Consider the following 21,282-nt stretch of genomic DNA (forward strand, 5'->3'; position numbering starts at 1 on the left):
AAGACGGAGCATTGTTTGGGCGGTGAAGCCTGAAGAAATCAACACCGGCCTCAGCTGGCAACTGCCTTGTGGAGGAAAAGAGCCAGCTAAGTGTAAAAACTGTCGTTTACGACCGGTTCAACTCTGCTATATCTAGTTAAACTGTGAACTGTCAGTTAAAGACTTTTACCTGCTACTTCCCACCTACTTCTAGAGAAAACCTGTGAGACCTTCGTCCCCTTCCTATTTCTAGAGAAAGCCTGTGAGTCCAGCTTATCCCTCCTATTTCTAGAGAAAGTCTGAGTCATATTTGTCCCTGTCCACGGAGAATTATTGACAAACCTACCTGCATAGAAGCTCATATAGGAAAAGCAGTATATCAGCAGTACTGCTGAGTAAAAAAGACTCAAGGGCTCTTTTTATGTGTGAGCATGAAAATAGGGCTCACAGCCTATCTCTATGAGATGGTAAAATAAGCAGGGCTCACATGCGGTCTCCAAAAGTGATAGGGGAAAGCAGTAGTCCCATTCTCTAGTCATGAGTGAGCAGAGATTCAATACTCACATGCTATCACTGAGAGTTAGTAGGGGAAGAAAGATGCACAAGCTTTCCTGAAAGTGGGTGAGATGATCAAGACTCTCATCCCTTTTTTCATGAGTGGGCAGAGAAGTAGGACTCACATGCTTTCCCTATGAGTGGGTTAGGAAGCAGGGGAATTTCAGACTTTCACTATGAGTTGGTGGAAGGAGCAGGACTCATATACTTTCTTTGTGAGTGGGTAGAGAAGCATGATTTACATGCTTTCCCGATGAGTGAGTGTGGGAAATAGGACTCGCATGCTTTCTCCAAAAGTGGGTGAGGGTAGTAGGATTCATGTCTATCTTGATCATAGAATCCTTTTAATAATGTAATAAACTTTGTAAATTGATGAAGCTGGAAACCTTTTTATGTATTCTACTGCAAGTAGTATTCATGCTTACTTTCTGGATGGGAAAGCAGAATTTCCATACTTTTTGAATGAGCTGGTGAGGGAAGTAGGACTCACATGCTATGTTCAAAACTGGGTGGATGAAGAAGGACTCACAAATTTCCTCTATGAATGGGGGAAAGCAGAACCCACATCCTTTCTCCAAGAATGGGCAGGATCAGCAGTACTCACAGGCTTTCTATAGTACTGATAACTTTTAAACAACTTTTTATGTGAAAATGTTCAATCAAATCATAAGAAGCAATGTATCCCTCATCTCAGCATCTCCTCTTCCATTTTATACTGATCGTATATCAGGTAGATAACCTGCCTGAGGTTTTAATGAAGGACTGTTGTGTGGATCACCACCTGTTGACCATTGTTGCAGGTGATATGGAACAATCTATGGAATAATACATCGTGTGATCACATTAAAAAGTCTATAGTGCATTTCACTATTGCACTTACATCCAAACTTGCATGCAGGGAACACACCAGTAAAATCGGGGGATTAGAAAGACGGAAGCCATCCACACCCTGGCACAATTTTAATTCTAGAAAAAAATGAAAAGCACAAAGTTATTATTATGAATTATATAGTGTTGAGGAAGCAAAAACATCTGTTTTTTTGGACTGTAATGGAGGTGTTCTCAGTCATTGTAGGAAGTAAGCTGTGACATCATCTATTTTTAAATAGTGGATCCTGTGTTATCTACTGTATATAGAGGTGTTATCAGTCATTGTACAGGAGGAGGAGGAGGTGAGCTGTGACATCATCTATTGTAAATAGTGGATCCTGTGTTATCTACTGTATATAGAGGTGTTATCAGTCATTGTACAGGAGGAGGAAAAGGTGAGCTGTGACATCACCTATTGTGAATGGTGGATCCTGTGTTATCTATTGAATATAGAGGTGTTATCAGTCATTGTACAGGAGGAGGAGGAGGTGAGCTGTGACATCACCTATTGTAAATGATGGATCCTGTATTATCTACTGTATATAGAGGTGTTATCAGTCATTGTACAGGAGGAGGAGGTGAGCTGTGACATCATCTATTGTAAATGGTGGATCCTGTGTTTTCTACTGTACATAGAGGAGTTATCAGTCATAATACAGGAGGAGGTGAGCTGTGACATCATCTATTGTGAATGGTGGATCCTGTGTTATCTACTGTATATAGAGGTATTATCAGTCCCAATACAGGAGGAGGTGAGCTGTGATATCACCTATTGTGAATGTGGATCCTGTGTGATCTACTGTATGTAGAGGTGTTATCAGTCATTTTACAGAATTAGCAGGTGAGCTGTAACATCATCTATTATAAATGGTGGATCCTGTGTTATATACTGTATACAGAGCTATTATCAGTCACTGTACAGTAGGTGGAGGTGAGCTGTGACATCACCTATTGTGAATAAAGGATCCTGTGTTATCTACTGTATATAGAGATATTATCAGTCATTGTACAGGAGGAGGAGGAGGTGAGCTGTGACATCACCTATTGTGAATGGTGGATCCTGTGTTATCTACTGTATATAGAGGTGTTATCAGTCATTGTACAGGAGGAGGATGTGATCTGTGACGTTTCCTATAGTGAATGGTGGATCCTGTAGTATCGACTGTATATACAGGTGTTATCAGTAATTATACAGGAGGACAAGGAGGTGAGCTATGACCACTTATTGTGAAAGAAGGATCCTGTGTTATCTACTGTATATAGAGATGTTATCAGTCATTGTACAGTAGGAGGAGGTGAGCTGTGACATCACCTATTGTGAATAAAGGATCCTGTGTTATCTACTGTATATAGAGGTGTTATCAGTCATTGTACAGTAGGAGGAGGTGAGCTGTGACATCTCCTATAGTGAATGGTGGATCCTGTGTTTTCTACTGTACATAGAGGAGTTATCAGTCATAATACAGGAGGAGGTGAGCTGTGACATCATCTATTGTGAATGGTGAATCCTGTGTCATCTACTGTATATACAGATGTTATCAGTCATTGTACTGGAGGAGGAGGTGAGTTGTGACATCATCTATTGTGAATAAAGGATCCTGTGTTATCTACTGTATATAGAGGTATTATCAGTCCCAATACAGGAGGAGGTGAGCTGTGATATCACCTATTGTGAATGTGGATCCTGTGTGATCTACTGTATGTAGAGGTGTTATCAGTCATTTTACAGAATTAGCAGGTGAGCTGTAACATCATCTATTATAAATGGTGGATCCTGTGTTATATACTGTATACAGAGCTATTATCAGTCACTGTACAGTAGGTGGAGGTGAGCTGTGACATCACCTATTGTGAATAAAGGATCCTGTGTTATCTACTGTATATAGAAATATTATCAGTCATTGTACAGGAGGAGGAGGAGGTGAGCTGTGACATCACCTATTGTGAATGGTGGATCCTGTGTTATCTACTGTATATAGAGGTATTATCAGTCATTGTACAGGAGGAGGATGTGATCTGTAACGTTTCCTATAGTGAATGGTGGATCCTGTAGTATCGACTGTATATACAGGTGTTATCAGTAATTATACAGGAGGAGGAGGAGGTGAGCTATGACCACTTATTGTGAAAGAAGGATCCTGTGTTATCTACTGTATATAGAGATGTTATCAGTCATTGTACAGTAGGAGGAGGTGAGCTGTGACATCACCTATTGTGAATAAAGGATCCTGTGTTATCTACTGTATATAGAGGTGTTATCAGTCATTGTACAGTAGGAGGAGGTGATCTGTGACATCTCCTATAGTGAATGGTGGATCCTGTATTATCGAGTTTCGTATTAGGCTTAGTGGTCAGTGGCTACTCCTTTACCAAAACAGCGCCTCACAGGGGTTGTGTTTCATGTCCCAGCTTAGCTGAACTAAGTGCATATGACTGAGCTGTATGTCACTTAACATATGAATGGTGCTGTTTTTTAAAAAAAATTGCCATAAGTTGACCTGCATATTTGCCAAAAGTGCCGGCTATGCGTTAATTATCCTGGTTTCCAGACTACAAGGTACAGGCTTTAGCAAAAACATGTAAAAACTGAAGTTGAAATTTTGCTCCATTTCAGAAAGTTTCTGGGAGTGGGACATAAAAGTGAAGAGTTTGACATTCTATATGTTAGTAAGTACGGTATGTGTCTGTGTTCCTAGAAATAGCAACACATTGTAACAGAAAAAAGAATGATGAAAATAGCAAACCCTTCTTTGCTACATCTGGATATACAGGACTAAATGTAACATGTGCTGGAATTGATGTCAGTGTAAGAAGCTTAGGACAAGACCGGCTACTAGACAAATCTGTGTCTGAGGTCTTAAAGACAGCAATGTTTCTTCTATCTTGGAATGACAGGTCCATTTAAAGATCAAGGCAGAAAACATAACTGTAGAGTCCTCCGCTCATCCCGGACATCATCAAAGATTAGTTGAGTGCCCGTCTTTCTCGCCCTGGCTGTGCGCTGATTGAAATGTTCTGCTGAGCGCATTGTTTTATGGAGACGCCGGTGCGTTAAAGGCTACGGATACGTTATCAGGCTGCGAGTACATACTGTTCTCCATGTTGAATCTGGATTTGAACTCGTGACCCCACCAGCCAACCAACCTGGAACAAAAGGGAAATAAAAATCATTATCCTCAATTACAGCAGCCTTGAAAGTAGCTAATGCCAGGGAAACGCAACACAACTGTATGTAGCATACAGCTCGTCAGCTCAGCGGGCGACAGTTTTGACATTACAGCTGTGTTTTGACATTACAGCGATGCTATTGCAGAGTTCAGATCAAACATCTCTGTGTGAGAAAATGGGGAACATGAATTTATTATTACTGACTAGAGAGATGGGAGAGAAGAATTGTATCACCGTGAAGGTCGGAAAGACTAAAGCCGGTGCAGAAATCTGGAGTCTGAGCAGTTAGAAATGGAGTATGCAATATTTAGTGAGCCTCTCTTAGAGAACCCATAGAGCTCCCAACCGCATAGAAATGAACATACACTCTACAAAGCCTAAAGTAGCACATTCTGCATTTTAAATATTTTTAACTCTTTTTGTAAACCTTTTTTTTGGCGGAAATCTATCAAAACAGATCTGTTATCAGATTTAAAAAAAGAAACTGCATACTGTACATAATTAAATATGTTTTTCCTTTCTAATAAGGCTGGGGTACTAACTTTGAAAATTAATGTCAGAATGGCTGTTTTATTTTATATGAAATTTTAATCTTCATCTTTTTCCATCTAGCCTGTTTGACAGCTCCTCAGTGTGACTCCTCCCTGCTTCTGCTGAATCTCCTCCCACCTAACTTGACTGACAGTTCCTCAATGTTTCTCTTCTCTGATTCTGCCGAATCTCCACCCACCAAGCCTGTTTGACAGCTCCTCAGTGTCCCTTCTCACTGCTTCTGCTGAATCTCCACCCACCTAACCTGACTGACCATTCCTCATTGTCCCTCCTCCCTGATTCTGCTGACTCTCCACCCACCTAGCCGATCTGATAGTTCCTCAGTGTCCCTCCTCCCTGATTCTGCTGAATCTCCACCCAACTAACCTGCCTGACAGTTCCTCAGTGTGTCTCTTCCCTGATTCTGCTAAATCCCCACCCACCTAGCCTGTCTGACAGTTCCTCAGTGTCCCTCCTCCCCACTTTTACTAAATTTCCACCCACCTAGCCTGACTGACAATTCCTCAGTGTCCTTCATTTCTCCTGCTGATGTGAAAACTCATGTTATTATGGTTGCATAATCATGATTTCAAAATAAATATTTTATCCACCCAGCACTGACAGCTGCAGCTTGTACTGAGCAGGGTGAGATCTCAGCAACTACAGGGAAGAAGTACACTGATTTGTCAATCAGGCTAGGTGGTATAAAGAGTAAACTTTACATGGAAATCTGGCAGCTCTTTATATGGTTTACACAGACTTTATTTACAGAGCTGCACTTACAAGAGAGTTTTCTGGGTTGCAGCCCTGGAGTAGCTTCTGGCCAGGGCAGCAAACTGGCAGAGGAGAGTCAACTAGCTGGATCAAAGCCAAGAAGTGCATATACAGGATACATTTGGCGATAGAAATGAGGCCAGTGGAATAGCCAAGGTCAGAACAATAGGAGGACAGACCAAATAGAAATTGATATACGGCACTCTGATAGGTGGTGCACGAGTAAGGGTTCCAAGCCATAATAATGTTTATCAAGATACTGGGCACTCTATTTGAAGTTCAATAAAGAATTTTTTATTTCAGTTCATTCTTTCATATGCAATCCACAAAACAATGTAACGTTTCAACCTATATAAAATGCCACGCCGTGCCAGAAATGCTGTCATAGAGGTACCAGAAACGTCATACATTTTCTAGGTTTTCACAGTAAAAGAAATTTTCTCATAGAGTGATGCATATTTTCTATTTAGCAACAGAGATACTTTCATACACAGATGCTCCCGTACAGCACCAGAGATGCTCCTGTACTGTGCCAGAGATGCTACCGTACAGCATCAGAGATGCTACCGTACAGTGCCAGAGATACTCCTGTATTGTGCCAGAGATGCTCCCATACAGCGCCAGAGATGCTCCCATACAGCGCCAGAGATGCTCCTGTACAGTGCCAGAGATGATCCTGTACAGCGCCAGAGATGCTCTCATACAGCATCAGAGCTACTCTCGTAGTGCGTCAGAGATGCTCCCGTACAGCACCAGAGATGCTCCTATAGTGTGTCAGAGATGCTCCCATACAGCGCCAGAGATGATCCTGTACAGCGCCAGAGATGCTCTCATACAGCATCAGAGATGCTCCTGTACAGCACCAGAGATGCTCCCATAGTGTGTCAGAGATTCTACCATACAGTGCCAGAGATGCTCTCGTACAGTGTCAGAGCTGCTCTCGTCGTCCATCAGAGATGCTACCGTACAGCACCAGAGATGTTCCTGTACTGCACCAGAGATGCTCCCGTACTGTGCAAGAGATGCTCCTGTAGGGCGTCAGAAATGCTACCGAACAGCGCCAGAGATGCTCCTGTACAGCACCAGAAATGTTCCCATACTGTGCAAGAGATGCTCCCATACAGCGCCAGAGATGCTCCTGTACAGCACTAGAGATGATCCTGTAATGTGCCAGAAATACTCCTTTACAGCACCAGAGATGCTCCCGTACAGGGTCAGATATGCTCCTGTACAGCATCAGAGATGCTCCTGTACAGTGCCAGATATGCTCCCGCAGTGTGTCAGAGATGTTCCCGTACAGCACCAGAGATGTTCCCGTACAGTGCCAGAGATGCTCCCGCAATGTGTCAGAGATGCTCCCATGGTGCATCAGAGATGCTTCTGTACAGCGCCGGATATGCTCCCGTACAGCACCAGAGATGCTCACGTACAGTGTCAGAGCTGCTCTCATAGTGCGTCAGAGATGCTCCCGTACACAGGACCGACATCAGGGCATTACTGCCCTTACTACTGTATGGGGCCCTGTGAACAGAAGCAATAAGGGGGGGCCCGGGCTCATGGGCCCCATGCCCCCGGCCAGCCTCGGACCCCTCTCTCTTTGCCTCTGCTCACCGGGCCTCAGGGAGTCAGGGGCAACAGTTCAGACCTTAATGCACCTGGCGGACGGAAATAAGCTCTATACCTTTAAACCGCTGCCGGGTGCATCATGGTCATGATGCTGGTCATGTGACACACTGCACGCTCGCTTTCATTTTGGAGCAAAGCAGTAGCGTGCCACATGTGCATTGGGACCCGGGACAGGTAGGCAGACTTCAGCAGCGGAGGCAGCAGGAGGAGGTAGGCACACTGTGTGTCAGTGTCTGTGTGTGTCTGTGTGTGTGTCAGTGTCTGTGTATGTTTCAGTGTCTGTGTGTGTGTGTGTTTCAGTGTCTGTGTGTGTGTGTGTATCAGTGTCTGTCTGTTTGTGTCAGTAAGGGACTATTTCTGGAACTGTGAGGGGGCTATTTCTGACCATGTGAGGGAGCTATTTCTGGCCTGTGAGGGGGCTATTTCTGGCTGTGGAGTTGGGGGTGGAGCCTGGGCGGAGTCTCATACAGTGCCAGAGATGTTCCCGTACAGTGCCAGAGATGCTCCCGTATAGCGTCAGAGCTGCTCTCATAGTGCGTCAGAGATGGTACTGTACAGCACCAGAGATTCTCCCGTACAGCGCCAGAGATACTCCAGTACTGTGCCAGAGATGTTCCCGTACTGTGCCAGAGATGCTCCCGTACAACGCCAGAGATGTTCCTGTACTGTGCCAGAGATGTTCCCGTACTGTGCCAGAGATATTCCCGTACTGTGCCAGAGATATTCCCGTACTGTGCCAGAGATGCTCCTGTACAGCGGCAGAGATGCTCCCATACAACGCCAGAGATGTTCCTGTACTGTGCCAGAGATGCCCCTGTACAGTACCAGAGATGTTCCCGTACTGTGCCAGAGATGTTCCCGTACTGTGCCAGAGATGTTCCTGTACTGTGCCAGAGATGCCCCTGTACAGTACCAGAGATGTTCCCGTACAGTGCCAGAGATGTTCCCGTACTGTGCCAGAGATGTTCCCGTACAGTGCCAGAGATGCTCCCGTATAGCGTCAGAGCTGCTCTCATAGTGCATCAGAGATGGTACTGTACAGCACCAGAGATACTCCCGTACAACGCCAGAGATGTTCCTGTACTGTGCCAGAGATGTTCCCGTACTGTGCCAGAGATATTCCCGTACTGTGCCAGAGATGCTCCTGTACTGTGCCAGAGATGTTCCCGTACTGTGCCAGAGATATTCCCGTACTGTGCCAGAGATGTTCCTGTACTGTGCCAGAGATGTTCCAGTACTGTGCCAGAGATATTCCCGTACTGTGCCAGAGATGCTCCTGTACAGCGGCAGAGATGCTCCCGTACAACGCCAGAGATGTTCCTGTACTGTGCCAGAGATGCTCCCGTAGTGTGTCAGAGATGCTCCCGTACAGCACCAGAGATGTTCCCGTACTGTGCCAGAGATGTTCCCATACAGTACCAAAGATGTTCTCGTACAGTACCAGAGATGCTCCCGTACAGCGGCAGAGATTCTCCCATACAATGCCAGAGATGCTGCTGTACTGTGCCAGAGATGCTCCCGTAGTGTGTCAGAGATGCCCCCGTACAGTGCTAAAGATGTTCCCGTACTGTGCCAGAGATGTTCCTGTACTGTGCAAGAGATGTTACCGTACAGTGCCAGAGATGTTCCCATACTGTGCCAGAGATGTTCCCGTACAGTGCCAGAGATGTTCCCGTATAGCGTCAGAGCTGCTCTCATGGTGCGTCAGAGATGCTACCGTACAGCACCAGAGATTCTCCCGTACAGCGCCAGAGATACTCCAGTACTGTGCCAGAGATGTTCCCGTACTGTGCCAGAGATGCTCCCGTACAGCGGCAGAGATGCTCCCGTACAACGCCAGAGATGTTCCTATACTGTGCCAGAGATGTTCCCGTACTGTGCCAGAGATGTTCCCGTACTGTGCCAGAGATGCTCCTGTACAGTGGCAGAGATGCTCCCATACAACGCCAGAGATGTTCCTGTACTGTGCCAGAGATGTTCCTGTACTGTGCCAGAGATGCCCCTGTACAGTACCAGAGATGTTCCCGTACTGTGCCAGAGATGTTCCCGTACAGCGGCAGAGATTCTCCCGTACAATGCCAGAGATGTTCCCGTACTGTGCCAGAGATGCTCCCGTAGTGTGTCAGAGATGCTCCCGTACAGCACCAGAGATGTTCCCGTACTGTGCCAGAGATGTTTCCGTACTGCGCCAGAGATGCTCCATACAGCATCAGAGCTGTTCTCATAGTGCGTCAGAGATGCTACCGTACAGCACCAGAGATGTTCCCATACTGTGCCAGAGATGTTCCCATACAGTACCAAAGATGTTCTCGTACTGTGCCAGAGATGCTCCCGTACAGCGGCAGAGATTCTCCCGTACAATGCCAGAGATGTTCCTGTACTGTGCCAGAGATGATCCCGTAGTGTGTCAGAGATGCCCCCGTACAGTGCTAAAGATGTTCCCATACAGTACCAGAGATGTTCCCGAATTGTGCCAGAGATGCCCCCGTACAGCGCCAGAGATGTTCCCGTACAGTACCAGAGATGTTCCCGAACTGTGCCAGAGATGCTCCTGTACAGCGGCAAAGATTCTCCCGTAAAATGCCAGAGATGTTCCTGTACAGTGCCACAGATGCCACCATACAGCACCAGAGATGTTCCCGTACAGCACCAGAGATGTTCCAGTACTGTGCCAGAGATGCTCCTGTACAGCGCCAGAGATGCTCCCGTACAGCACCAGAGATTGTCCCATACAGCACCAGAGATTGTCCCGTACTGTGCCAGAGATGCTCCCGTACAGCGCCAGAGATTCTCCCGTACTGTGCCAGAGATGCTCCCGTACAGTGTCAGAGATTCTCCCGTACAGTGCCAGAGATTCTACCGAAGTAGAAGATTCTATAGAGGTTAAGAGCTGCTCCCATACACTGCCAGAGATGCTCCCGTAGAGCACCAGAGATGCTCTAATGCAGTGCCAGAGATGCTCCTATAGAATGATAGAGATATTCCCATAAAGAATCAGAGTTGCTCCCATACAATGCCAGAGATGATCCTAAACAGTGCCAGAGCTGCTCCATGGGATGCTACCATACAGTGCCAGAGATGCTTTCATACGGTGTCAGGAATGCTCCTATATAGTGCCAAAGCTGCTCCTATACAGTGCGAGAAATGCCCCCATACTGTGCGAAAAATGCTCCTATATAGTGCCGGAGAGGCTCCCATAAAGTGCCGCAGATGCTTCCATATAGTGCCAGAGCTGCTCCAGGAGATGCTCCTGTACACAGCCAGAGGCGATCCTCAACAGTGCCGGAGATGCACCCATATAGTGCCACAGAGGCTCCAATGCAATTCTAGAGAAATAGCATTGAGTTCCTGGGATGATGCTTATGCTGCGCTAAAGATTACCATAATACATTGCCAGGATGATTCTATACATTGGCATAAGAGTTCCCATGTACCTCTTTAGAGTGCCAAAAAAAATACAAGACTGCCTGCGTTTTTTCAGCAGGGTGTTAGAGGGACCACTTTCATATAGTCCAAGGGTCAGACCACATTTTCTCTTATGTACCCCCAGACCCCATCCCACAATACTGAGTGAGATTAATTTTTAAAATATTATGCATAATAGTTCTGCAGCAAGTAGAGATAGAAGACTTCTCAGGATACACTGGAGACATTGATACATCACGAATGTCTCATGACCGAGGCTTACAGTGGAACCAAATGGTAACTTCCTTGGATAACATCATGCCTCTCCGCTCAACGTTGTCTCGAGACTTATTTGGTTGCTCATTATAATCAATGTCTAATCAGGGGGCCACCCTAATAAAAGCTGAGCAGAGCTGACTGGAGACATAGTGGCACGGTGACTGGGTTGCAGTGACTGGACACCCTCCGATTGGACATTAATGTCTACTCCTTTAAACCTACTTTCTGTTACCAGTATTATCACTCTGATGGTCCTGCAGATAAGACATTGATTCCTGTAACAATTACTACTTTTAGGAGTTTAGTAAGAATGTGACCCGTTGGTGCAGTTTAGATGTCAGGTCAATTTACCTAATTTCCTATAGAAAAACACTAATGAGTTGATAGGAAGGTAGAGTGTTACGTACGATGGTTGAATAGTGCTGGAATGTTTCTCATGGATGAAAGCTCCGGCTAATCCTCCAGCTCCGGAGTTCAGATACTGCAAAGAAGTAAAAGAAGTACAACTAATTACTGCACCAATGTGCAAAAGCATCAAAGAGAGTTAAAGTGTAAAAATATGCTGCATTATCTGAAATCAACCACCTGTCTCCTTAGCTTTCAGTGCTGGGCTTTATACTGTATGTGCAGATTGGCTCCTGTCTATGAGCAGAAGCTCACCCGGAAAGTATAGAGTATTAGTGATTTCACTATAGAATGTAAATATAGGGAAAGTATATCATTAGTTAAATGGCACACATAGGAGTATTAACAAGGTTGGAGTTCGACTTTAAGGATGCTACAGGCGCTGTCATAGCTGCTAACTGTCCAGATTTTTCAGATGTGGCCCCAGCAGATTCAGGGCCACCCCAGATTAAAAAAGGCTTGGGGTTTATGTAAACCCTGTCCAAATGTGGATGTTCCTATGTGAGTCATAGGTAGAGATGAGCGGACCCATGGGAGTTCAGGTTCTGGTACCCGAGTACCAGAATTCGGTTCAGGTACCAGAACTGTACCTGAAGTTGAACCTGAACCCCATTGAAATCAATAGGGACCCGGACTTTAGCGCTGGGAAATTCCTCTCCCCTTCCCTCCTTCCCTCTCTCTCTTTTTCTCTCTTCCAGGAGAACTCGGTGTTCGGAGTTCCTGGTGTCTGATACGAAACCCCGAACTTTACAGTTCGCGTTCGTTCATCTCTAGTCACAGGCATTCCTAGGAGAGTTGGGAGCATTCCCAGGTGATACCAGAGAGGGGATTTGAGCATCCCTATCTCTAAACACTATTGTTAGAAAGTATTCCATGGATATTTTTTTTAGGTGAGCCACTGGGTGGATATCTGTAATACATTAAAGCAGGAAGAGACATATCATTGGTGCAACCTGTGTAGCCACACAAGAGGTAAAGAGGCCACTACCACCCCCAAAGCAGCAAGCAGCTTCTGTCATAGCAGAACTATTGGACTGCAAGTGGCACATATACTGTTCTTGCACAGGGGCTATTTCTGTCTATGTCCACCATTGCATTAAAGGGTTAATTCTAAAAGATCATGTTATCCCTAGGGATGAGCAAACCAGTGGAAGCTCGGATTCGACCAAACTTTAGTCCAACGTTCGATTTGGGTACCAGAACTCTGCCCGAACTTTAACATAGAAATCTATGATGACCTGAACTTTGGGATCACTGGGAGTCCAAACACAGGGGGCCCCCTGCAATCTCGAGATCAGGCCTTTGATACTCCTAGAACAGGGCTCATGAATAGGCCAGGAGCATGCATGAATGGAGTTCATTCAATTCATTGTCTTTAGGACTGATGGAAGTAGCCGATCACTGTGCTTGGCAGTCCCATAGACAATGAATACAGCGAAGGTTGAGCATGTGGACCCCCAGCGATTAGGAAGTTATACCCTCTCTTATGGATAGGGTATCACTTTTAAAAAGAGCCTTTAAATTTAAATAGGGACCTTGTAATGAAAGTAAAGAGTTTTTCCCATTTTTTATTATTATCAGGAGAATGAAGGGGTCATGCTGCTGGTGTAAATAGACTCAACTTAAGGGATAATGTGGTTAAAACTTGACTTTCATTAAAATTCACTCATAGCCTCCCCGACATGTTTCGCCATAACTGGCGTCATCAGGCGATTGAGGATAGACTCAGTCTCCTGATTAAGCCAGTTATGGCGAAACATGGGGAGGCTATGAGTGAATTTTAATCAACTTTAGTGGTTTTGCAACTGACATCTATAATTGTCACAAGAACAGCTACCCTAGCTAGTGGATTGCAGGCTTAAAATATAGGTAGGATGGGATCACTCACCTACAACCTACATAGTGATTGGCCAGAGCAAATAAATGAAGTGGTTCAGTGCTGCGCTCTCTTCATTTTCAGGATCAGTAAGGGTCCTAGAGGTCAGACCGTCACTGATTATAGAGTGGCAATCACTTTACAAGATGGAAATACCTCTTTAATAATAGTTTATTGTTGGAATCTCACAGTAGCAGGGCCCCCGCAATCAAATCTAATTATTCTGCAAAGTGCCCTAAATAGCAAAACTCCATGAACTTAGTAAACATATAAGTAAAAAGAAGAAGGACCTTATAAGAACACCAACAAGCGAAGTCCACCTCCCAGTCGTGCAAGCAAAGTTCAACATTACCAACAGCATGGGCCAAATCAAAGCCAACATAGCACCCCTGGAAAAAAAAATACTTTATTATATATTTCATTAGTATAAATTGGAAGAAAAGTTTCAGCTGTGTTTTTTGTTTAGTGTAAACTTGTTAAATTTTATGGCAGCGCAGTTCCAAAAAGTAACACAAGAGGGCAGTAGTGAAATAAATATAAATATTCATTGCATAAAAGTAACTAAACCTCAGTCACTTCTTTTAAAATTGAGCGCCTTTTTAACTGCAAGCAGTAAAAAAGAGTATGCGTTACAGAAAATTACAAGGTTCTGAATTTTTTTAACCCCAAAAGTATACCAAAAAACCTTATAAGTGGGGTATAGTTGCACTTGTGCAGGCCTGGAGAATCATACGGTCAGGTCATTTTCAATGCACAAGGAACAACTTGAAAACAAAACCTCAACAAAAAAGAGGAATTATGTTTTTTCCCCCCATTTTTCAGTACATTATAAAAATGTATGCTGTCACTTAAAACTACAACTCGCAAAAAAAAAAAAAAAAGCTGCGTAGATGGAAAAATTAAAAAGACATGGAAGGAGGAGAGTAAAAAAATGAAAGTGCAAAAATGAAAAATGATAAAGGGGTGATGAAAAGTCTTAAAAAAAAGAACTTGAAATATTAAAAAATTATCTATTTTCAGCTTTTCTTTCTCTTGGTGAACCAGAACATATATCATTTAAAGCATAACTGTAGTTTCAATTTCTATCTCATAAATCAATAGTACTCATGAAAATAAGAAACGTATCAGATAAATCTGCTTCTTTCTCTGCTGGAGTTGATTAGTCATTAGCAAAATTCTCAATTTTCTTGTGTAAAATCTGTATTCAGTGAAGACTTTCCCATTACTGAGATAGGAGATGGCAGCTGCTCCTGATGAGATTCTATGTAGATTGAAGTAGGGAGGAGCTAGAGGTAGAGCTCCTCCTCTTTCCTGCTTTTGTAAGGAGATGGACAAGCTGCCACGTTCCCCTCGAACACATTAATGCTGCTGTGGTATAGAATGGGAATAATGTTTTGTTCCTGATATGTTTCCTTGTGGGCTGTAGTATTAACTAACGGCCACAAGATGTCACTGTCTAGAATATAGGTGAAAAGTGAAGTTTTGACTAGTAACACAGCCTGCAGAGACAGTGTGAGAGTTAATTAAGTGTGAGGACAGCCCATAGTGGGTGGGCACTTTGGGAATCTCTGGTTAGTGTCAGGAACAGGAAGTAGAGGACAGTGAGTAGTGTGCAGTACTGCAGAAATGAGCAGGCTCTATAGTGGCTGCTAGTGTAGACATGGACCTAGTATCCCGGACAGTGGATCGCCAAAGAATCCCTCCATAAGAGTCCCCTTAGCCCACCTGGGAGCCTCAACAAAGTCGTCGGGGGCCTGGGGACTCATTTGGTCTGCGAGGCTGCAGAAGAATTCGAGTCTCAAGCTCTAGGAGGTAGAGTGAATTGGGATCCAGATATACTGTCATTGGTGAGGAAGAGTCTCTAGGGCTAGAGAAGAAAGGAACAGAGATACCTCACCTAAATCGGGAACCAGGGCTGAAGTTGTATCCGCTACCTGTTGGAAAGATGACAAGCCGTTGGGACTTATCCTTTATACCTGCCTGTGAATACTGACAGTTACCAAGTAAAGTTCTGGTTGTTTTTATGAACTCTGTGTCCTCTGAATTGATTGCTGCCCTTGTTCCAGAAAAGGAATTCCTGGAGTCAGAAGAGGCCAGCTGGCCAGAAGTAAGTGGGAAACACCACATACACAGCAGCACACTAGAGCAAGGACACACTTTGTCTGTAGGGTGCCAAAGCAAGCATGGGCTACAGCTTGCCCACGACTACCTCGTTTTGGTACCTTACATTTCCTCTCCTCTACATTGAATCTCATCACTAGCAGCTGTCATCTCCTATCTCAGTAATGGGAAATTCTTCACTGAATACAAATATTACGCCAGAATTGAGAATTGTGATAATGACTGATCAATTCTGGCAGAGAAAGAAGCAGATTTCTCTAATAAGATATATTACAAAGTTTCTTATTTTCATGTGTACTATTGATTTATGAAAGAAAAATTTAAACAACTCTTACACTTTAAGTCGCAGAGAATTTAGAACAAACAGGGAGCAAGTAACAACATCAATATGATATGAAATTAATAGGCACAAATATATCAGCTTGGAACTATGCAAAGATCATAGTACAGCATTGGGAGGAGGTGAACTGTGACATCTCCTATTGTGAATGGTGGATCCTGTGTTATCTACTGTATATAGAGGTTTTATCAGTCTTGTACAGGAGGAGGTGAGATGTGACATCACCTATTGTGAATAGTGGATCCTGTGTTATCTACTATATATATAGATGTTATCAGTCATTTTACAGGAGGGAGAGGAGGAGGTGAGCTGTGACATCACCTATTGTGAATGGTGCATCCTGTGTTATCTACTATATATATAGATGTTATCAGTCAGTCTACAGGAGGAGGAAGTGAGTTGTGACAGCAGCTAATGTGAATGGTGGATTCTGTGTTATCTACTTTATATAGAGGAGTTATCAGTCATTGTACAGGAGGAGGTGAGCTGTGACATCATCTATTGTGAATGGTTGATCCTGTGTTATCTACTGTATATAGAGATGTTATCAATCATTGTACAGGAGGGGGAGAAGGTGAGCTGTGACATCACTTATTGTGAATTATGGATCCTGTGTTATCTACTGCATATAGAGATGTTATCAGCCATTGCACAGGAGGAGGAGGTGAGTTGTGAAATCACCTATTGTGAATGGTTGATCCTGTGTTATCTACTGTATATAGAGGTGTTATATTTCATTGTACAGGAGGAGGAGGAGGTGAGCTGTGACATTACCTATTGTGAATGGTGGATTCTGTGTTATCTACTGTATATAGAGGAGTTATCAGTCATTGTACAGGAGGAGGAGGAGGTGAGCTGTGACATCACCTATTGTGAATGGTGGATCCTGTGCTATCTACTGTATATAGAGGTGTTATCAGTCATTGTACAGGAGGAGGAGGTGAGCTGTGACATCACCTATTGTGAATGGTGGATTCTGTGTTATCTATTGTATATATAGATATTATCAGTCAGTGTACAGGAGGAGGAAGTGAGTTGTGACATCACCTATTGTGAATATTGGATCCTGTGTTATCTACTGTACATAGAGGAGTTATCAGTCATTGTACAGCAGGAAGAGGAGGAGGTGAGCTGTGACATCATCTATTGAGAATGGTGGATGTGTTTCTGTGTTATCTACTGTATATAGAGGTGTTATCAGTCATTGTACAGGAGGAGGGGGAGGTGAGCTGTGTCATTACTTATTGTGGGGACATCATACTGTATATAAGGAGCTGTGGTTTACTTTTAGGGGCACTCAGGGGAATATAACATGTTAAATAGGCACTTATAAGGCATCATTACATGATAGAGGCACTGAGGGTATTAAAAATGGCTGAGAGGCACTATTTTCAACGACCCTTAACATCCAGTTACTGTCATTAAGAAGGAGGAGTCCTGGAAGTGATGATCCGGTCCCCACAGAGCCCTGATCTCACTTAATCCAGTCTGTGTGGGACCACATGAGGAGACAGAAGAATCCGCACAAGACTCTCCAATTTTATTAATTGATAAAAAAAACGCACCTAATAACACTTTGAATTTTTTTAATGCCTTTCTAAAACGTTTACGCAGTACCATATGTATATATTTATTGTCTATACACTAAATTTGCACTACTTGCCGTCACTTTGCACTGAATGTTCTGAAATAATCAATCTCCAAAATGGCCACTAGATGGCACCATGCTACCAAGAAATCCATTGTCATCCAGAAGGAGACAGATTAGAAGCTTTTAAAGCAAAATAATGACTCATTTCTTAAGGGCCAAACATACTGTGCTTTTCTGAGACATTTTACGTAGCAGCGAATTAATATATCAGACAAAGTATAATTATTTAGAGATACTAGCATTCAGAAACCTGGAAATAATGATAAATTGCTGCTTATTCCACTTAATTGCTGATTCTTATGTCCTGAGTGCCTAATGGCTAGTTTTGTGCAATTTATCATGCTGTAGATTATAGGGTGATTACATGTTATTGGCAATTCTTTATTTTTGTAGTGATATATATATATATATCTCTGATAATCCAGCATATGTCAAATCCTCAAATCTATTGCTGGACTAATACATGTACAGGATATATATATATATATATATATATATATATATATATATATATATACACATACGCACATGAGCAGTATATACACTGTGTATATATATATACATATATATACAGTACAGACCAAAAGTTTGGACACACCTTATCGTTTAAAGATTTTTCTGTATTTTCATGACTATGAAAATTGTACATTCACACTGAAGGCATCAAAACTATGAATTAACACATGTGGAATTATATACTTAACAAAAAAGTGTGAAACAACTGAAAATATGTCTTATATTCTAGGTTCTTCAAAGTAGCCACCTTTTGCTTTGATGACCGCTTTGCACACTCTTGGCATTCTCTTGATGAGCTTCAAGAGGTAGTCACCGGAAATGGTCTTCACTTCACAGGTGTGCCCTGTCAGGTTCAATAAGTGGGATTTCTTGCCTTATAAATGGGGTTGGGACCATCAGTTGTGTTGTGCAGAAGTCTGGTGGATACACAGCTGATAGTCCTACTGAATAGACTGTTAGAATTTGTATTATGGCAAGAAAAAAGCAGCTAAGTAAAGAAAAACGAGTGGCCATCATTACTTTAAGAAATGAAGGTCAGTCAGTCCAAAAAATTGGTTAAACTTTGAAAGTGTCCCCAAGTGCAGTTGCAAAAACCAGGAAGACCAAGAGTCACCTCTGCTTCTGAGGATAAGTTTATCCGAGTCACCAGACTCAGAAATCGCAGGTTAACAGCAGCTCAGATTAAAGACCAGGTCAATGCCACACAGAGTTCTAGCAGCAGACACATCTCTACAACAACTGTTAAGAGGAGACTTTGTGCAGCAGGCCTTCATGGTAAAATAGCTGCTAGGAAACCACTGCTAAGGACAGGCAACAAGCAGAAGAGACTTGTTTGGGCTAAAGAACACAAGGAATGGACATTAGACCAGTGGAAATCTGTGCTTTGGTCTGAAGAGTCCAAATTTGAGATCTTTGGTTCCAACCACCGTGTCTTTGTGCGACGCAGAAAAGGTGAACGGATGGACTCTACATGCCTGGTTCCCACCGTGAAGCATGGAGGAGGAGGTGTGATGGTGTGGGGGTGCTTTGCTGGTGACACTGTTGGGGATTTATTCAAAATTGATGGCATACTGAACCAGCATGGCTACCACAGCATCTTGCAGCGGCATGCTATTCCATCCGGTTTGCGTTTAGTTGGACCATCATTTATTTTTCAACAGGACAATGACCCCAAACACACCTCCAGGCTGTGTAAGGGCTATTTGACCAAGAAGGAGAGTGATGGGGTGCTACGCCAGATGACCTGGCCTCCACAGTCACCAGACCTGAGCCCAATCGAGATGGTTTGGGGTGAGCTGGACCGCAGAGTGAAGGCAAAAGGGCCAACAAGTGCTAAGCATCTCTGGGAACTCCATCAAGATTGTTGGAAGACCATTTCCGGTGACTACCTCTTGAAGCTCATCAAGAGAATGCCAAGAGTGTGCAAAGCAGTCATCAAAGCAAAAGGTGGCTACTGTACAGTTTTCATAGTCATGAAAATACAGAACAATCTTTAAATGAGAAGGTGTGTCCAAACTTTTGGTCTGTACTATATATATATATATATATATATATATATATATATATATACATACACACACACACAATTTAGCATGTCTGATAATCCAGCATATGACAAATCTACAGATCTAGTGCTGGAATAAATATATATATATATATATATATATATATATATATATATATATAATATACTGTAATACTGCATATACATACAGTATGTATACATAAATCCTGCACTAGATATGACATATGCCGGATTACCAGATATGCTGAATGATGGGGGGTGTATGATTATTGAAATACTGTTCTCATAATTGATTATCTCTGCTCTGGCTTTTACTTTTCATTATATAGCCATCTGTATTATCCTTTAATTCTTTTTTTAAATGCAGGTTCTGAACTGCTGGCATTTCTGGAATATCAGATCCTTGATTAAAGGATTTGTTTCTTTTTTCTAAACATTTATTTGGTAGTTTATAATACTAAATATTATTAAGAGTACTTGTTACTTTTAAACAGGGAGCGGAATCGCAAATATAAGTGTAACCTCAAGCTCTTTGATCCTAATGCAAAATCAGAGGTTCTCCTCTTACCCCACAATATGTGTTATTGATATTCTTGGGATCTTCTCATGTAGCCATAAGAACTTTGGATCCCCCCAGCACAAGTTTCCAGAGCTTCTCTTAACAATATGATCGCTATCTTTGCATCCACTACAGATACTGTAAGCCCCTCCTGCAATCTGAAAAGTTTCCAAACCCCCCATCACTGGTGTGGGCTCTATCCGGGCTCCTTATTCCAGTCGACTTTCTTCCTTACACATTAGCAAGAAAATCTCTCTGCAAAATGAAATACAGACTTGCAAACAACTTGAATGTCTGACATTTATGATAATCCTTAGGTTTCCATAACTTTTACCATTGTAAAATACCCAGACTCTTGTCCACCCAGGAAGAATTGATGGAGCAGAAAATGAACTGTTTGCAAGGAGGATTTTCTCATGTAGAACAGTAGGTTGGAATCACAGGGGTCTCGACTTTGGGAACATTCACAACAAGCATACATATTACACTGCTGATTCGCTGCAAGTCCACATCAAAATCTGCGCTAAAAAGTCTCACTTGTTAAATGTGGATTTGATGCTGATTTTGGAGCATATTTGCTGCAGTTTTCACCTTTTGGATTGCAAAGGCTAAAATCCTTGGCAGCATAAACTGACAGGCTGTAGATATAAAATCCACACAGCTGGTTAATTTCCACCATAGAATTTTTTTCCTGCAGCATGCGGATGAGATCTGGTAAACTCTCATCTATTCTGCTGCTTCAGTATTGCGCTTTGGATTTTCCGCTTGCAAATCTAGATGGGAAATCAGCAGCTCATTGGCCAAATATGACCATACCCTTATACTTCTTCTTCCATTTTTAGGTAAACCCATAATCATATTTAGCGAAAATAAAAGGATTTTCTCCTGCATTTTTTTGTGCAGAAAATCAGCTGCGTTTCACAGTTCAAGAAGTGGATGTGATTTCCTGAAATCTCGTACTATCTGTGCATTAAAAAAAGGCTTCAGAACTCAATATTTTTGGCGCTTTTTTTTTCTTATGGACTTGAAAAGCGAATGTAAAATCACAATTGCATTTTTATGTGTGGAATTTCAGAGTTGCTAAACTAAAAAACACATTAAG

The 21,282-nt window shown here is 42.9% G+C and overlaps 1 protein-coding gene across 1 annotated transcript in view; it reads right to left on the reverse strand.

The window, feature by feature from the left end:
- Window positions 1-21,282, reverse strand: part of KYNU (kynureninase) — a 129,910-nt gene that overhangs the window by 13,434 nt on the left and 95,194 nt on the right. The window contains exons 9-12 of the mRNA XM_073647244.1: window positions 13,759-13,857; window positions 11,595-11,668; window positions 4,496-4,548; window positions 1,415-1,500 (exon numbers count right to left, since the gene is read on the reverse strand). Coding sequence (XP_073503345.1) covers window positions 1,415-1,500; window positions 4,496-4,548; window positions 11,595-11,668; window positions 13,759-13,857 — 312 coding nt within the window. The remainder of the gene's footprint in view (window positions 1-1,414; window positions 1,501-4,495; window positions 4,549-11,594; window positions 11,669-13,758; window positions 13,858-21,282) is intronic.

Source organism: Phyllobates terribilis, unplaced genomic scaffold (genome assembly GCF_046119375.1).
Source record: "Phyllobates terribilis strain yellow unplaced genomic scaffold, ASM4611937v1 Scaffold_9__5_contigs__length_417890890, whole genome shotgun sequence".
Classification (NCBI taxonomy): domain Eukaryota; kingdom Metazoa; phylum Chordata; class Amphibia; order Anura; family Dendrobatidae; genus Phyllobates; species Phyllobates terribilis.